Source organism: Mizuhopecten yessoensis, unplaced genomic scaffold, assembly GCF_002113885.1.
Source record: "Mizuhopecten yessoensis strain PY_sf001 unplaced genomic scaffold, ASM211388v2 scaffold3949, whole genome shotgun sequence".
In the NCBI taxonomy this organism is placed as follows: Eukaryota; Metazoa; Mollusca; class Bivalvia; order Pectinida; family Pectinidae; genus Mizuhopecten; species Mizuhopecten yessoensis.
Genome location: NW_018405300.1, coordinates 321,644 through 341,581, shown reverse-complemented (window position 1 = coordinate 341,581; position 19,938 = coordinate 321,644). Strand labels below are relative to the sequence as shown.

The 19,938-nt window shown below is 34.9% G+C and overlaps 1 protein-coding gene across 3 annotated transcripts; it reads left to right on the top strand.

Moving 5' to 3' along the window:
* Window positions 1-2: 2 nt before the first annotated feature.
* Window positions 3-15,008, top strand: LOC110448214 (protein Njmu-R1-like). Of its 3 annotated transcripts, none has more exons than XM_021494344.1 (13): window positions 3-76; window positions 2,003-2,091; window positions 2,397-2,462; window positions 3,413-3,538; window positions 3,742-3,900; window positions 4,866-4,923; window positions 6,753-6,806; window positions 7,309-7,428; window positions 7,934-7,998; window positions 8,927-9,108; window positions 10,362-10,462; window positions 10,999-11,069; window positions 12,930-15,008. In XM_021494344.1, the coding sequence occupies exons 1-13, from the start codon at window positions 32-34 to the stop codon at window positions 13,066-13,068; spliced, it is 1,275 nt and encodes a 424-aa protein (XP_021350019.1). In that variant the 5' UTR covers window positions 3-31; the 3' UTR covers window positions 13,069-15,008. The 3 variants fall into 3 exon arrangements, with proteins under 3 accessions (XP_021350019.1, XP_021350018.1, XP_021350020.1); XM_021494343.1 differs by having other exon boundaries at window positions 6,753-6,815; XM_021494345.1 differs by lacking the exon at window positions 6,753-6,806.
* The last annotated feature ends 4,930 nt before the right edge of the window (window positions 15,009-19,938 follow it).

The following is a 19,938-nucleotide window of genomic DNA, read 5'->3' as shown; positions in this document are numbered from 1 at the left end:
CAAACGCTACTTTAACATTGATGAAGAAGGAATGGAAGAAAACGGATCAGAAGAAAACACAAGTGCGGCTTCTGACGTTAGTGAACAGTTCATTGGATTATTTTGCCATACTTAAATCAATATACGTTTTGCTGTTTTCGTGCATGTTTTCATATTTAACGATATTCTATTGATTGCTTGTCCCTCCTTCCAAAAAAGACCTCGACACGTAGCAACATACTCTGAGCGTTATATGTTATCAGAAGTTTGTAGATGAGTTCACTGATTTGAAGTTTTGGAGGCTGATGTCAAAATCAGATGAAAATACTGTTGATCGTTGATTACATCAGAAACTATCTCGGCACTATTTCGGTGGTTTTTTTCATGTCCATGTGTTTCCTGGTTAGATCGTCCTAATCACAGGGACATGAGAATTTGTTACAGTACGGTATGTTTTGACCAGTAATATTTGAGAGTAATATTATACCCGGAACTGGACACGGTCCATCATCGGCGACCAGATAGTCCAATTGTTAGAGCGTAAGGCCGTTGCATTTCTCTTTCTCCTGTTACATAATTGGCGAGCTTGCCATGAGCCCTTGTTTCAAGCACTGGGTGAATTGGTGAATGCTTAAAGCAAGGACATATCCGAATCTGGGTTGTAAAAAGTATTGTCTTTAGAGGCGAAGACTTAGGATAAGGATGGGGAATGTAGGGTAACTGGAGTGACTGGGTCGATTGTCCTCGATCAGCTGATTAAGCTCAATTGGAACAGTGTCCTTCTCGTGTTCGGAGGGTCCCATGTTCGAACCCCGGTCAGGCTGTTGCATTTCTCTTTCTCCTGTTACATACCTATTAAAGTTTAGATCACCACTTGGTAAAACATACCACCCAATAACATAATTTAGATATTGAAAATATGATGATTCATTGAAGAAATCCTGACAAGTGCAACATGATCTCAACATAAAAACAAACACAATACAATTTTAAAGTCCTGACAAACTGTATAAACCACATATTACAACAAGTAGACTCCAGTAAAAAAACTAGGATTAACACTAGAACAATTTCAAAAGGGACATTCACATCAACAACATCACCTCCAATGCAAATAAATCATTAGGATTTCTAAAATACAACCTAAAAACACACTCACAACATATAAAAGACCATGCAAACAAAGCAATAGTCAGATTCAAACTGGAATACTGCTCTTCTATATCAATTATGGGACCCACACAACACACATTAAATCAACCAGATAGAGACAATACAATGCAGAGCAGCCTGATACGTACACAACAAATACAACAATACAAGCTCCCTACAAGACTAGACAGATCCTCACTAAAAACATGCATACTACAAACCAAACTTATACTATTATACAAAATTATACACCATCATGACGCAAAAGATCCCAACACCATCCTCATACCAACAGACTAAAGAACAAGACATGCACACCCTTACACCTACAGTACAGACACATTTCTGCTACCAAAGACACATAAAAATACTCATTTAAGGCTCATATCCCCTATCCGGTCCTTGAAGTCCTCTCTCCTCTCTCCTGTATTTCTAAACATTTTCTTCAGGTTGGTTAGCATGGATTATTAAATGATCTTTTTACACAATTAACTAATACAATTTTCTATGTGACATTTCGATGACTAGTACGATATGCACACTCACCTTCATCAGACAAATGACCAGTGAAGCGTATGCACATAAAGGTGTAAAATTTGTACAAGTTGTCCACAAAATTGATGTCAATTTCAGCTATGCTGTAAGCATATGTACAATAGTTGTTATATATGTACCGAAATGACATGATTCAGCTACGCTTTGTTTAATATTTGGTCATAGATGTGACTTATAATTGGTATGAATTTGTTGGATGATATACGATAGAAATACTATGAGTTTATAATATTCTCACTATATTGTACTTTCTTACATTAAAATCGTAACCATGGCAACATGTTAATCTGAATTGCGTAAGAACTTTTTGTCGCAGGAGAAGTCTGCCACATCAGACATGGAGCAGAAGGAAGAAGGAAGGGATTTTGACAGACACTTTGCTCTGTATTCTTGTAATGTACACAAGTAAGTTTTTAAATTGAAGGCAGTAAATGCTCATGTCTTATACAATGTACAAAGTTTTAATGATTTGTTTAACTCAGGAATGTATATTACAATATTTTCTTTTTTTACAAAATAGAGTACAGCATAAATGTTGACAAATTTGCCATGGAATAGGTCAGTAAAATAAGTTACAAAATTCAGAAATGATAGTGAATCTGTGTCATGTTTTTGAATTTAATTTATATGTGTACTTCTGATATTAAATTCATCATATAATGTATTAATGTTAAGGGATTAGTTTGAATTATTGTATTTTTGTTGAGTAGAGAAGAGAGAAACTCCGAAACTGAGAGTATAGCATCAGAGAACAGTCAGACTGACAGCAATGTTAGGTGAGTCACATATCAAATAATGTGTACAAATTGGTTGGTAAACACCAGATCTTTTCTTAAATAGAATTATTGTACACAATACTTTCAATATCATTTTTGTTTCAATTTACTGGTTAATCAAAGTGTTCAAAAGGATTCAAATATAAAATGGAAAAGTGGAAATACTGTGACAATTTTGCAGTTACAAATCTTATACCCGTATGCTGCATTCAGAATGTATCTATATGCCTGTCAACATTTTTATGGGATGTATTTTGGTATGGGGAAAGTGTACATCCGTCCTTTTGTCTGTCCATCCATCCATCCATCCATCTACACTTTGGTGTTATGTAAGATAATTTGCTGAAGTATCATTCAATTTTGATAAAACTAAGTAAGCGTGTACAATACACATCAACTGAAGCTAAGGTGAACTTTGTCGTTATTGTAAAATATTTACTTTAAAGTTAAATCATACTCTCATTGGGTAATTTATTTCTCTTTAGCTAGTTAATGTTTTGAACACAATAAAAGTTTTGAACACAATATGTTTTTAATTTGAATTTGATTAAACTAAAAATGTATGCAAGTTTTAAAAATGTTCTCATCATGTTGCCTTAGCAACTCGAAATTCAGTTTAAGCTGCAGTTTTTAGATCTACTTCGTATCATATCTGGTTTTTCATCAGTTTGACTGTTAATTAGTGTATCCCTGTCTTAATCACCTGTGTGTTTGAAAGTAACGCATGTACAAATATGTTAATGATAAAGTTTGGTGTGTTTGACAAAATGAAATCCCATTACAGAATTGTGTACAATTCCTGCTTTTCCAAACTATGAATACACAAGTTTTGCCTAAGGTCACTAATTCCTTTTACTCATCTGGTGCATTATATTTATATTTGAAAGTAAATATCCAAAACACAGTTTTACTTTTCATTTTGTCAAACTATGGTTCTGTTTTCTTCATAGTTTGTCTGTGTTATCTACTGATTTGGATGCATCTGTTGAGACTGAACTTCGGAAATTCATCGGTCAGAAATTGATGAAGAATTTGGTTTATAGTGATACTGGATCCATATCCTCCATGGAATACAGGTAAGTTACTGGGGAATCCTTGTACTGTTATAAAGAATAAGTAATACTGTAATTGACTAGAAAGGTAAAGTAATGGTCATCAAAACTAAATATATGTACAGTATTAAATAATCATAGTCTTCATGTTAATAGTATTGGTTATAACACATTGTTTATTCTTGATGTCAGAAAGTGTTGCTAATCCTATCGTGTTTTGAATACAGGTCAGATGACGATGTGAAGACCAGTTTCTCCTGTTACTATTGTATGCTGGAGAATGTGGAGGAGAAACAGCTGGTGGTCAACGGTGACAATACACCTGACCCGCAACAAAGGAAGTACATTGTCTGTTTCATGGCGCTACAGAAAAACAGTTTGGACTAATATCCTTTCAGTCTGTTGCTTAGTGCATATATTTTTTTCTGCTTCTATTTTCCTGCTCCTGATTTAAAGATGTAACAGGGGTCATTAATTTTTTCATTGCCTCCGCTAGGATTTGAACCCGGGACCTTTGGTTTACTAGTCTTATGCTCTACCGAATAAGTTAAAGAGAAATTCTCCTTAGCCGAGACGGTAGGAAGCGGCTAGTAGTTTACCAGAGTGACCTACTCCCCCTCTAGGAAATAACTCTTCCCGAGTTTCCAAGGGGTCATGGCGATTCTTTTGCAAATATCGACGAGTATTTTTGTCATATCTCCTGAGTCCTTACGTGGGCGCCAATGTAACAGGGGTTATATATTTTGCGCTAGGAGTCAAACCTGGGTCCTCTGGTTTACTAGTCTTATGCTCTACTGAATGAGCTAAATAGAAATTCTCCTTAGCCAACACAGTAGGAAGCAGCTAGTATTTTACCAGGGTGACATAGAAAAAAAATGGTTTATATGAGAAGGGAGATAATCTTCAACACACGCATCCATTATCCCTACATAACAACTTTATTTCTTAATGGATATTTATCAAAACTCCATACAGAGGTCAGAATGTGAGAGTATGAGAATGCCTTGTAGGAATTTGTATTTCAGGGTTCTATAGACATTAAAAATATTTAATAATTCCACACACTTCATTTTTCAAAGGTCTACTATAAGATGTAGAAAAGTGTCAAACAGTTGACTTGTTTTACATGATTGTGGAGGCATGCATGTCTGACAGACATTATCTAGTGCTGACCAGGGATCTTACTTGAACAAAGACTTATGATGTTGTAATCCGTTCAAATAAAGAGTAGTTTTATAAAGCTTTAATGCGTGATATTTGACTCTGAACTCTAGAGTATGATGTAAATATTTTTGCTGAAATCTACTTCAAGGACAAGTATTACACTTTATTATTGCCTTGACTTGAGAACTTTTCAACGTGAACTGGATGTCTATTGCAACGGAGTTGTGCAGTACCTTGATCAACAGGTGAGATGTATATAACTTTCCTATAATTCCATTGTAACAATATTTATAAGAAACATTTATCACATAGATAGTCTCTTAAATATTTAATATATTGCTAATAATACAACTCATATTATATTCTAGATGCATAGGAAATGCACCAGCCTTGTTTCATTAAGAACAAATATTTTGCCAGATTAGTACCTGCTGCTAATAAGTATCACTATATTTTGGGACCTGATGAAATGCTGAGATCTACATCACAATTTTCATTATACATGTATCTTTTTTAGATTCATAGTTTTAAGAGGTTACCGATATATCTATCACCAATTTTTAACTGCGTGGCTGTGTAGAACCATTTTTGTGATGATGGGTTACCAAAAAATAAAAAAATAAACGCTTGTTATTTTCATAAATAAATGTGAAACTATAACATTAATTACTGTTTATTAAATGCAGTCAAGACTGAACTTAGTTGACAATGTTATTCCTGGCTGACCTATTTTGACAGTGTTATACCTTGCTGATATGATTTGACAGTTTAATACCTGGCTGACCTGATTTGACAGTATACTCCCTGGCTGATATGATTTGACAGTGTAATACCTGGCTGATATGATTTGACAGTGTGCTACCTGGCTGACTTGATTTGACAGTGTAATATCTAGCTGATAAGATTTGACAGTGTGATACCTGGCTGACTTGATTTGACAGTGTAATACCTGGCTGATATGATTTGACAGTGTAATACCTGGCTGACCTGATTTGACAGTGTAATACCTGGCTGACTTGATTTGACAGTGTAATACCTGGCTGACCTGATTTGACAGTATAATCCCTGGCTGACCTGATTTGACAGTGTGATACCTGGCTGAAATGATTTGACAGTATAATCCCTGGCTGACCTGATTTGACAGTATAATCCCTGGCAGATATGATTTGACAGTATAATCCCTGGCTGATATGATTTGACAGTGTAATCCCTGGCTGATATGATTTGACAGTATAATACCTGGCTGACCTGATTTGACAGTGTAATCCCTGGCTGATATGATTTGACAGTGTGCTACCTGGCTGATATGATTTGACAGTGTAATCCCTGGCTGATATGATTTGACAGTATAATACCTGGCTGACCTGATTTGACAGTATAATCCCTGGCTGATATGATTTGACAGTGTGCTACCTGGCTGATATGATTTGACAGTGTAATCCCTGGCTGATATGATTTGACAGTATAATACCTGGCTGACCTGATTTGACAGTATAATCCCTGGCTGATATGATTTGACAGTGTGCTACCTGGCTGATATGATTTGACAGTGTAATCCCTGGCTGATATGATTTGTTTTGAGGAAGTTCTGAAAATGTTGTCATTTGTAACATCAATTACAAAATCAAGATACTTCATGATGTCACATAACATCAATCAAAACCAAAGATGAATGACTTTTAGTTTGGCAATCACAATATTGAAAAAGTGTATAACAAGTTCTCCTTTGTAGTTTGATAGTCACATACAATTAGAAGTTGGAGCAATTTGGGGTTATGAGTATAAGCTGTCTTCAGAGTTATTTACTTACAGAATCTTTAGTATGCTTGAAACACACACAGCAGTATAATAATCACAGACATATTTGCATTTATTTAAAACTTCCAACCTCTGTAGAATGTATACGATACTGTACTATTTTATCTGTTTATAACCTTTAGTTTACATAGTTTTTAATATAACACATTTAACAGTTATATTATAATTACCCTGTAAGTCTTTTTCTGCTTGTGAATCTATATTGATTTAATGCTTGGCTTTTCTTACAACACTTGGCTTTCCTACTTTAACCAAGGTTTGCTGTGATCCTAGCATGCAAGAAGAACAGGATACACAGGATAAATCTAAGGTAACAGAGGTATTTATGTTTATATAACATCAGTTCAGAAGTACAATAACACAGAATGTTCTGTATGAAGATAATATAAATGCTGGCTCCTTTAGAGGCCTGAATATTAAAGGATATGTTTATGCTTAATTTCTTTCACAGTTACACAGAACTAAAAGAATGATTTTGTTTTTGTCAACAAGAAATTATAACAAAAAATGAAAATGATAGTTTCTAAAAGACAAATTATATCTGAGTGAATTATATATTTGCATATTTGCTCAAACAAGTTACAATGTTAATTCTGTTTCAAAATTAATGGAATCCAGTTTGTTTTCTGAATCATTGTTGATGAATATGTATGTGCCATGGCATTAATTGTATTGGCTGGTAGTTCATTGGAAAAGCAAATACTTCCATGGTCAGTTGTTAAACACATGCACAGCTGAGCAATAATTTGTTTTTTCCAACCTCCATTTAACTCTTTTTTTCTTTCTTAAAATGTAGAACTTTTTTTCTGTAGCTTACAAACATTGACACTTCGGTGCGAACTTACCTGGAGAATTGGTGTGAGGTGACCATGGATTACACCTGTCGATGTATGAAAATACTCAAGCAAAGTGCCAAATACATTCTGTATGGGGTAAGAGTCCATTAAATTACATCATAACATGACATTGCTGCTGCACTATTAACTTTGTTAATACCACATCTGATAATTTCTGTTCTTCCTTAAAAGTCTTCGTTTGGTCCCACTATATTTTAATTTTGTATTGGACATCAATACATGCACTAGAAATATGGATATCAGCAATATGAAATTTATACAAAAAAAATCTTGGTCCAAGCACATTTACCTGTTGCTATATGAATTTCTCTTTCTATATTATGAATACTTTTCTAATAAGAAATATATCTAACTGGTTAAGGTGCAAATAACTGTTGACATTTGCTCATATCTAGATAATTTAGGTGTAAAACATTATTCCTGACCATTGCAAAGCCTTGATTATATTTATTTTTGTTCACAGGTATGGAATTTTGTATGATTTGTATACCTAATTCTCATGGGCTAACGTTTTATCTAATTTGGGCAATATTATGATAACCACAAATGAAGTTAATTTGATCTGAATTTTGATTTCCAGGCATTAGTGGATGCCAGGTTTCAGTTTGAAGGCATGACAGACCAGCAGAAGGACGACTTACAGAGGTACTGTCTGATAGGTTCTGTACTTAACAGATACTGGTAATGTTAACTACGATGGTTTAACATGCTGCTGCTAAAATTTAGTCGATTTGCTAAAACCTTGTATTTTAATTTGTTCGATAGGTAAAATTTTACTATAATTGGCAGCATGTTGTTGGGCTGTTCCTGATATCTGTGACTGTACACATAGCTCCAGATTTGCATTTATATGTAGTTTTTTGTTTCGTTGGACCAGGTAAGGAGTTGTTGAATTTATGTCAAACAGTCTTACACTTCTGAGTCTAATGACAAGGTAAATAGTATTCAACCCATTGTTACACATACAACAGAACAATGTAGGATTGTTTTGAAGTAGAAAGATCACTTTTACATTAATCTCATCTATTTGAAATAAATTTCCTCACTGATATACATCAAGGTTCAGCGCTTGTCAGCCTCACAAAACAGTTTTCATGAAATGTGCCTTTTAATATTTTAATACATGTTTCTGTATATTAAAATATTTTGATTTTCATAAAAACATCTGTCCATCCATTTCAATATAAAGTTTGAAATTCCATTAGGAATTAAACAGTGAAAAAAGTCTGTATGACATCTGGGAAATAAACTTTAGTATAACTGCATCCAAAATGTCCTAATCTACAGTAATTGTCACTGAATTTTACCTTATAATGTTTTGTAATGTTGGTGCTGAAACAGATCATTTAACAATAACAGTTTTAATACTTTTTTAAATTTGCCATATTAAAGTTTACTGCTTGCATGTATCTCCTGTTTCATATAACAAAGAGAAAAATGAAAATGATTTGACTTTGTGAAAAGTTCCTTTCATTCTTGCTAAAACTTGATTTAAGGTAGTAATGAAAATGAAGGTATACAATCACATAAGTACTGGTATGTTATACGTTACCATGCTGTGTTTTCTTTTAAGGTTTCTGAAGGCATGTAATCTGTCAGAGATCTTAAAGCAAACAGACCAGGAGAAGCGTGAGGCCAGTCCAGCATCAACGGGAAGTCTTGACTTACTGGTTGATTTGGGAGAGTACAATGCTGCACCCCAGCAAACAATTACCCTAACACTGGCACAGAACATGGTGAATTGTTCACCAGAAGGTATGTATCACATAATACATTCATGTCTCAAAGGCTGACAACAAGGGAGGGACATTTGTATAGTCACTCTCATACAGAACATGGTGAATTGTTCACCAGAAGGTATGTATCATATAATACATTCATGTCTCAAAGGCTGACAACGAGGGAGGGACATTTGTATAGTCACTCTCATACAGAACATGGTGAATTGTTCACCAGAAGGTATGTATCATATAATACATTCATGTCTCAAAGGCTGACAACAATGGAGGGACATTTGTACAGTCACTCTTCTCCACTCTCGCACAGAACATGGTGAATTGTTCAACCAGAAGGTATGTATCACATAATACATTCATTTCTCAAAGGCTGGCAACAAGGGGGGGGGGACATTTGTATAGTCACACTTCTCTACTCTCACACAGAACATGGTGAATTGTTCAACCAGAAGGTATGTATCACCTAATACATTCATGTCTCAAAGGCTGACAACAAGGGAGGGACATTTGTATAGTCACTCGTCTCCACTCTCACACAGAACATGGTGAATTGTTCACCAGATGGTATGTATCACATAATACATTCATGTCTCAAAGACTAACAACAAGGGAGGGACATTTGTATAGTCACTCGTCTCCGCTCTCACGCATATCAGGGTGAATTGTTCAACCAGAAGCTTCATGTCATTTAGTACATATATGTTCAAAAGGCTGATAACTATGGGAGTACAGGATATCTGCACTTTAAACCTGTCCCCACACTCGTACATATGTCCTTATACTACAGACATTCTCAGCAATGATCCAGAATCTACTCCCATGTTACTGGTGTACATATCTTCTGTCATTGGGTGTACAAACACATCACATTTGGTCACTTTCAAAGGAACAGCGAAATATAAACATATTGGATTGTCTACATCATTCTCTACTCGGGTAAAAACGCTTTTCATTTTATTTGAAAAAATAGAATACATGTATTCAGAGTATGTTTGTGTATTTTAGTGAAATATATAAAATGAAAGTGAGGAAATGATGGGAAAAAGGATATGGTCTCAGACTGCCTTTATGTATTGCTCTATAACACATGTATGTGTTGATTATTTTTATTACCTAGTGATCTAAAAATACCAAATGTCATGTTTTGTTTCTCATAGAGATGAAAATAATCTACTATACTATATACTTTTAATGTTGAGAGATAATGTTACATTAGCGCATCTATTATTTAAATGTTGTTTCCCTTGAACATACATGCATTTGTTTTTGTAGATTGCACAATCTTCTGTGAGGATTGGGGTAAAGTTTTAAACAAAACTGACCTAAATAGAGCGAGTCAAATCAGACATGTTTTGGAGGCATTTAAGATAAAGGTATGTGGAAAGGGTATAACCATTATTATGGTATTCATTTGGAAACTGTTAAATATCCTTTCAATATTTCACTGGTAAAAATGTAATAAATAGAGGACATCTAACTGTGTCTCCAGTAATACCAAAAATATTTGGTGTGCACTCTTGAAAGATATCAAAATATTAGCCACACTCGTGAAATATATTTGGTTTTACTGAAGACACTGTTAGATGTCCTCTCTATTTCAGAATAGTTCTTGAAAAACACAGTTAGGTACACATTTGTTTCCTCTCTATTGATCTTCGTCCTGTCACTGATGGATAATCTACAAGCTGTAGTCAACTGTTTTTTTTATTTATTATCAAAAAGGTTTGATTTCCCTATGGTTTTGTCATATGTATTTTGGTCAAACGTTTCTCTGTTCTTTTTTCAACTTTGTTGATTTATTATCTGTTGTAAATGACAAGATTGCAATGTTGCAAGATCAGGCCCATACATGCATTGGAGTTATCCTTCCTTGTGCTACAAATGTGTTTATGTTTTAAATATTTTTCAGTACATCCAAAGTATAAATACTCTAAAGAGACTTCTTATTCAGGCTGAAGCAGATTACTATGCATTATACAAGTAAGTAAATGACAATTATAGAAATTAATAATGATTGAACAGCTATTATGTCTCATAAGACAGATATTTACTGTACATTATACATGTGAGTTAATATTTAGTGTACACTATACATACATGCAAGTTAATATTTACTGTACATTATTCGTTTGAGTTAATATATACTGGACATTATACATGCGAGTTGATATTTACTGTACATTATACATGTGAGTTAATATCTACTGTACATTATACATGCGAGTTAATATTTACTGAACATTATACATGCGAGTTAATATTTACTGTACATTATTCATGTTAGTTAATATTTACTGGACATTATACATGCGAGTTAATATTTACTGTACATTATACATGCGAGTTAATATTTACTGAACATTATACATGCGAGTTAATATTTACTGTACATTATTCATGCGAGTTAATATATACTGGACATTATACATGCGAGTTGATATTTACTGTACATTATACATGTGAGTTAATATTTACTGTACTTTTATACATGTGAGTTAATATTTACTGTACATTATACATGCGAGTTAATATTTACTGGACATTATACATGCGAGTTAATATTTACTGTACATTATTCATGCGAGTTAATATATACTGGACATTATACATGCGAGTTAATATTTACTGTACATTATACATGTGAGTTAATATCTACTGTACATTATACATGCGAGTTAATATTTACTGTATGTTATATATACATGTGAGTTAATATTTACTGTACATTATACATGTGAGTGTACATTATACATGGGAGTTAATATTTACTGTACTTTTATTATACATGTGAGTTAATATTTACTGTACATTATACATGTGAGTTAATATTTAGGGTACACTATACATACATGTGAGTTAATATTTACTGTACATTTAATATATAATATTAATGCGAGTTAATATTGACTGTACATTATACATGTGAGTTGATATTTACTGTACATTATACATGTGAGTTAATATTTACTGTACATTATACATGTGAGTTAATATTTACTGTATGTTATATATACATGCGAGTTAATATTTACTGTACATTATACATGTGAGTTAATATTGACTGTACATTATACATGTGAGTTAATATTTATTGTACTTTTATACATGTGAGTTAATATTTACTGTACATTATACATGTGGGTTAATATTTACTGTACATTATACATGTGAGTTAATATTTACTGTACATTTTACATGTGAGTTTATATTTACTGTACGTTATATAAACATGTGAGTTAATATTTACTGTATGTTATGTAAACATGTGAGTTAATATTTACTGTATGTTATATAAACATGAGAGTTAATATTTACTGTATGTTATATATACATGCGAGTTAATATTTACTGTACGTTATATATACATGCGAGTTAATATTTACTGTACGTTATATATACATGCGAGTTAACATTTACTGTATGTTATATAAACATGTGCGTTAATGATTATTTATTATTGTTTGTTTACATGATAGAAGTGAGTTATCGTTTGTTTACATGATAGAAGTGAGTTATTGTTTGTTTACATGAGTCAAAAATTGTCCATGTTAAACAAGTGGGTTAAACTTTACTATACGTTAGGCAAGAGTGTTCATGTTTACCACATTCTGTGGAAAAGAAATTGTATAAGACAAATGTTTGTGACAGATATACTTAAACTAAGCATCATGCTTAGTACTCGTATTATAGGGAATTCAAAATCATTAGAAATGTAGACAATTTACAATGATTTATTCAATTGAATTGTGATATGAAAAAAAGTGATATGAAAAAATGGACTCATGATTTATCCTTTCATGAATATGAATTATTCACGATATACCATTTTATGTATTTCAGATCCTACGTGTTTATAAAGAATTCTGGGAATGCAGAAGTACTTCTAAATTATGGCCATTTAGACTCGATACCTGAGGTACAAGACGTTGTCAAGTCCCTGAAGGAGTTCATCAAAGAAATCAAGCAGACCCCGGGATGAAATCTAATTTCATGTGCAATCAATACTGGCAAATATTTATTTTTAAAGGGGCATCTTGATTTCTTTACCAATATTTAAGAATGTATTAAATAGAAAAAAGGGATGTTTTTATGCATGTTTGCTGTTACAGAACAGCTGAACAATTAGGGATATAATTCCGAAGAAGGTTTTATAGATTAATTTTGTACTGACCAATCAAGACAAACCTGCCTTCTGCTTAGACCACCTCAACATTTATTTAGAATAGTAGTTATATATTGTACTCTATGTCAGGAAGCATAGTACCCACTGAGAGGATTGTCTCTTGCATTACACCCTCCTCCGCAGAAAACAGAACTTGTTTGATTTTAATGAGTTCAAATGATTTTTTTGCAGTGTTAAATTAGAAACACAATGTTTATAATAGGAATCACCACTACATCAGAATTAAGTCTGGGACTATTATCTTGTCCTATGAATCTTAAGGAGCCTGGCCCTTTCACATATCTAGCTCACTAGTAAACTAGTCCAGAGTTAAACTCCCAGTAGAACCACTTTCAAAGAGTTTCATCTGTTACATTAATTAAATATATTTGAATTTGACAGATTCAGTTATATATTTACACCACAGTATGGGAACATCTTGATAAGATTAAGGGGGCATCAGTCAAGGTTAAAGGACACACCTTACCCCTTTTGGTGTATTATATACAAGCCCTGGCTCACTTTGTTTTTACTTAACCATTTCTGTGTTGCTAATTTTTTTTTATAAAGAAGGAGAGGCAATATGCCAGAAACGTTTATGACCATGTTTTTTTTAAATACGATTTATCAGGGAATCAGAAGCTCTATACAAGCTTGAAAAGTTCATATAAGAGTAAGCATTGATATTACATATAAATGAACAATGTTGTTATATAATTGTTAATCATATTTTGTGGTCATTTTACAGACTTATTGAAGGTTGAAATTGCATGTTCTAAAATTTCACTTTAAAACACAAGTGTATTGTGAAATTTTGGTATTGTGACCTTATGTCGACCTGCTGATGTTGATCTAATGCAGAAACACGCCCCTTTATACGTCCAGGTTAGTTGTACTGATATCACAGTGTATCAGTGTCCTCTACCTCTATAACTAGATCGTATTGCACAATATGGGGAAACATTACGGTATTCTCACTGTATACACTGTATTTAACCTGATACGTTAGGTTGTATAAAGCTATTCAGACTTAACAATTAAACATTAAGTTGGAGTTTTATAATCAGAAAAAATACCATCTCAGTCTACAGTCTCAGTAGTAACATGTAGTCATACCCACTGTCATTCATCAACTTAATAATAGGCTTCTTCAAATTAGCCAGTTCAAGTAAAAATAATTAATAAATGGCATATGTGAGAATGTAGGTGTGATTTTAAATCCCAAGACAAGCAAGTGTGGATTTCAGTTTGAATAGTAATGAAAATAACACATATTCAAATTTTAACTTCATTTGTCATCAAGCTATTGCAGTCCAGGACCAAAATACTTACATCCAACCATGTCTGTTTTTGAATGTGAGTCCGAATTTGATGTTTGAACAGGCGAGGTTCCACAGGAATTGAATGTATCATTATTACCATACTGTCCTACTGTTAATTTTCTATAATGTGCAGTTTTTTGATAGCAGTCCTGGGTGGTAGTAATCTAGTAACATGTAGTCATACCCACTGTCACAGGACCTGGCGAGGATGTACTTTACATGTAACAAGTAATTTTGTATAAAATTTGTGATTGTCATTTAGGATTTAAAAAGAAAGAAGTGACAAATGATAATGTACATGATCTTTTTGCTGGTAATTCTACTATGTGTTGCGTTATATAAAAAAAACTAGAATTTTTATAAAGGAAATCATGATGACAAGGTTGTTGAAATAAAGTTATTATTAAAGTTCAATTGTTTTCGTGTAGATAATTAAAAGGCATTAAATTAATATAGACATTGTTATTTAATGGTAATTTTGATCAGATATCTGATGAAGCAATTTCTTAAGAATAACCAAGAGGCGTAGTGTGTTGATATTTGGCCAGTTACATGCTGGGATGAAGGGCCACCAAGTTTGTTAAAATGAATGACCTTTGCCGATTTTCAAGGTCACAGGGGTCAAATATGTATGTTTTTAAACTTTAAACAACTTCTTTTGAAAAACCAAGAGGCCTAAGGGGTTGATATTTGGCGAGTAGCATGCTGGTATGAAGGGCTACCAAGTTTGTTCAAATAATGACCTTCACCCATTTTCAAGGTCACTGGGGTCACATATGTTAAAATCTTATAACAACTTCTTCTGAAAACCAGAAGGCCTAGGATGTTGATATTTGGCCAGTAACATGCTGGGATAAAGGGCTTCCAAGTTTGTTCAAATGACCTGGACTCATATTCAAGGTCACAGGGATCAATTTTCTTAAAAAAACATTCAAACAACTTCTTCTGTTAACCAGAAGGTGCATGTTGATGGCCAGTATTACAGAGGTCAAATGGTTCCTCTGAATAAGCGTTGACTGGTGTTATTTTGCCAGTAGCATGCTTCAGATAAAGAGCTATCAAGTTTTGTTGTGTGAGAGTAATACCAGATGAGTGATGCAGGTCCATTGGGCGTTTTGTTATACATCAAGAAACATAGCAGTTTTTATTTTTGACTTAACATTCCTTATCCTATTCATAGTCACAATCATTATCTCATGATCAGCCTCAAAAAGGTTAACATTCTCAGGAGAGATGTTATACTTGGTGGGTTTCTAACTGTGTCATCAGTTCAGAACCCAATGGACTGAAAACCTTTTTATTGCTAGATCTGTGACAATGGACTCTTTCCTGGGACATTTCGAAAGTGTTGGCTATATGTCCTCTTTCATTCTCGCAACTATTTCTGAAGTTGTTCCTGGACGGGGATCGTCTTCAAGGAGCTCCCTGTCATACTTCAATTCTCAGTAGCATATCACCATTCATATCACCATGGATAGCCTGATCATTGACCCCATTCCTACATGTATTCGTTCTTAGCTCTATCACAGAGTGGGTCCATTTTTGCAAAAAAAAGAAATCAAACCATTGAAGTGTTAACACCAGGAAGCATGTTGACAAAATGAGACGGGCTGTCGGATTCATGCTTATATAATCCATTATTACATATAACAATGCCTGAAAGAAAACACCTTTACTTAACTCCGTCAATGGGAGTTCCGGAACTTTTCATGATCCCCTTTGTATATCGGTATTTCAATGTGTATCAATATATTTTGTTCACAGTAGTTAATGCTGCACAATTGCTCCTTATAATTATTTGGAAAAATATGATCAATTAAGCTTTTATAACAAGTATTATTTGATTGAATTCTTGAATCATAAATCAATTCTACGGCGCATTTGATTCAAACAGGGAGAGAGTATATCTACAAATATATCTGTTTATGTTTTTAACACGCCTTATCAGGGAGTATCTGAAAGCTTTTAACACCAGTTGTATGGCAACCATTGATCCAGACATGTTATTCAAAGATGTTTTTAATAAAGGTGAAAAAAGATGGACTTTGAATCATCAACAGGCATATTTTACCAAATCTGATGGACATATCAATATCAAACGACATTCTTAGTCAATGTTTACATTTCAGAATATTCTGGTTTTATTTGATCGTGTAAATATTTACTTAGGATCGCATGGAGAATGAACAAGGGGGAATTGGACTGGTTATCAGCTTGCTTGACATAGCGCTGTAATGTTTTAAGGTTTTTGGGACCTCTCCAACTGATTTTACTTTGTCTTTATTTAACAAATGAGGGATCGATAATATATGATTTCACAAATGGTAAAAGTAATCTATACCCTTCCTAGAGATCAGACTTACTTCGACGCTTGAAGTTGAACGACGGGACTGGTAGCATCTCACTACGGGACTGGTAACCCTTCACGACGGGACTGGTAACCCCTCACGACGGGACTGGTAACCCTTACGACGAAACTGGTAACCCCTCACTACGGGACTGGTAAACCCTCACGACGGGACCGGTAGCATCTCACGACGGGACTGGTAGCATCTCACATCGGGACTGGTAACCCCTCACGACGGGACTGGTGACACTTCACGGCGGAACTAGTAACTCTTCACGACGGGACCGGTGTGACTTCATCACGGGTCTGGTAACTCCCTATGAGGAACTGGTAACTCCTCTCGACGTGACTTGCGTGACTTCATATTGGGACCGGTTACTCCTCACGACGGAACTAGTTAATCTTCACGACGGGACTGGTAACTCCTCGTGACGGAACTGGTAACTCTTCACGACGGAACTGGTAACTCCTCACGACGGAACTGGTAACTCTTCACGACGGGACCGGTGTGACTTCACAACGGGTCTGGTAACTCCTCTTGACGTGGCTTGCGTGACTTCACATTGGGACCGGTTACTCCTCACGACGGAACTGGTTACTATTCACGATGGGACTGGTAACCCCTCACGACGGAACTGGTAACTCCTTACGACGGGACTGGTAACTCCACACGACGGAACTAGTAACTCCTCACGACAGGACTGGTAACACCTCACGATGGAACAAGTAACTCCTCACGACGGGACTGGTAACCACTCACGACGGGACTGGTAACTACTCACGACGGGACTGGTAACCTCTCGTGACGGAACTGGTAACTCTTCACGACGGAACTGGTAGTTTACTCACGACGGGACTGGTGTGACTATACAACGGGTCTGGTAACTCCTCACGACGGAACTGGTAAATCCTCAAGACGGGACCGGTAGCTCCTCGTGACGGAACTGGTAACTCTTCACGATGGAACTGGTAAATCTTCACGACGGGACTGGTGTGACTTCACAACGGGACTGGCAACCCCTAACGACGGGACTGGTAACTCCTCACGTTGTAAATAGGTATAATTTAAATCGAGAATTCTTGAAAGCCATGGACTATTTTCCTTTGTTGAATTAGGAACAAGATTAAACATATATTTATTGCAACCTAATAGTGGTTTATCTAGAGAAACGACCTTTACGGTTTTCTTCCGCCGTCTGCAGTTCCTTTATAGCGGATTTGATGTACCCGTTCTAATATGGGGAAAGGAGAACTTGTATAGTTTAGGTGCTATATTCCGATCTTATTGGCAAAACTTCCATCTTATGTGTACAGTGGAGAGTGGAGTTCTGTACAACAGTGGTTTTCAGTAGGGAGTGGATATCTTCCCTTTTGAAACAAAATCAATTTTTCCTCCCGCAGAAAAAGGTAGCCATCCAACCTCAGATACCAATATAACCGTGGCTATCATACTCCTCCTCAATATCGGAATTGCATTATATTTCAGCAAAAAGTAGTCAAACTAATGTAAAAGTCAATATACGAATCGGTCACGTACGGAAATAGATGCTGAACATACAGTTGATATGATAGTCTACACCGTCATAGTCCACTTTGTAAATAAAAACGTGTTCTAGGTTTCTTTAATGACATTCGTATCAGTCGTGTATATTTGTTTACAATACCATTGCCCAATATCGCTTATAAGAAGCTTCCAAAACGCAGACTAACACTATTACTGGCATCGGTACAGTACGGATGTAAAGTACCTCAGTTTTAATTCTCCCTTTGATGCGTAAGATTGAAACTTGATATAGCAGTGATGATCTTCATGTAAATATTGGACGAGCATTGCCCCGGGACTGTTCAACTTTACTGAACACGTGCGCACTTCGTCATCAGATAAGGTTTCTGCTATGGTATTGCCATCACGCAAGCACGTATATTTTATATATAAAAAAAAGCTAATTGATAATTAACAGGCAATCTTACAAGAGAAAACAAAACGAAGCCTGTTTATTTTATCTTGATTTGATCTTTTGATTATTTCTCTGAAATTGTCTAACGTACGAAAGTGAGTGGAATGTCGAAATAGTGACCCGAGCGGAGTAAGTCAAATAATAATAATAGAAAACCAGCCAGTATCGATGGATGGATGCAATAAATTTGATAGGTAGTCAATTAGTTACTGAGGCTTTTTGGTGTATCTCGGTGGGATATTGTATTATTGGCATGTCTAGTTGCAGTTAAGGTATGATTTGTTGTCGCATGGGTATGTTTTCTTGTAGCTTTTAGGTGGGTTCCATTTTAGCTGTTACTGTATAACACTGCAGCTTTCGGCGCCCTTTATTACAGTTATAGTGGCGTCTTCTTATTGTTGATATTGATATACTTAATTACATTTATTGGTATCTTACATTGTAGACATTTTGATGTCTTTCAATGCTGCAACCGTGATGTCTTTGACTAAAATATTTGTGTACCAATATCGTGCTATTTCTGTGTCGACGTGTTCCATTATTGTACCGTTGTTCTTCATTACCTTTGTCGATGTGTTCCACTTTTTTTGTCAATGTGTTCCATTATTGTGTCGACGTTTTCCGTTATTGTGTCGACGTGTTCCATTATTGTGTCGATGTATTCCATTATTGCGTCGCTGTGTACGATTATTGTGTCGACGTGTTCCATTATTGTGTCGATGTGTTCCATTATTGTGTCGATGTGTTCCGTTATTGTGTCGATGTGTTCCATTATTGTGTCGATGTGTTCGATGATTGTGTTGAGGTGTTCCGTTATTGTGTCGATGTGTTCCATTATTGTGTCGATGTGTTCCATTATTGTGTCGTTGTTCTTCATTACCTTTGTCGATGTGTTCCACTATTTTGTCGATGTGTTCCACTATTGTATCGACGTTTTCCGTTATTTTGTCAACGTGTTCCATCATTGTGTCGATGTGTTCCATTATTGTGTCGCTGTGTTCCATTATTGTGTCGACGTGTTCCATAATTGTGTCTATGTGTTCCATTATTGTGTCGATGT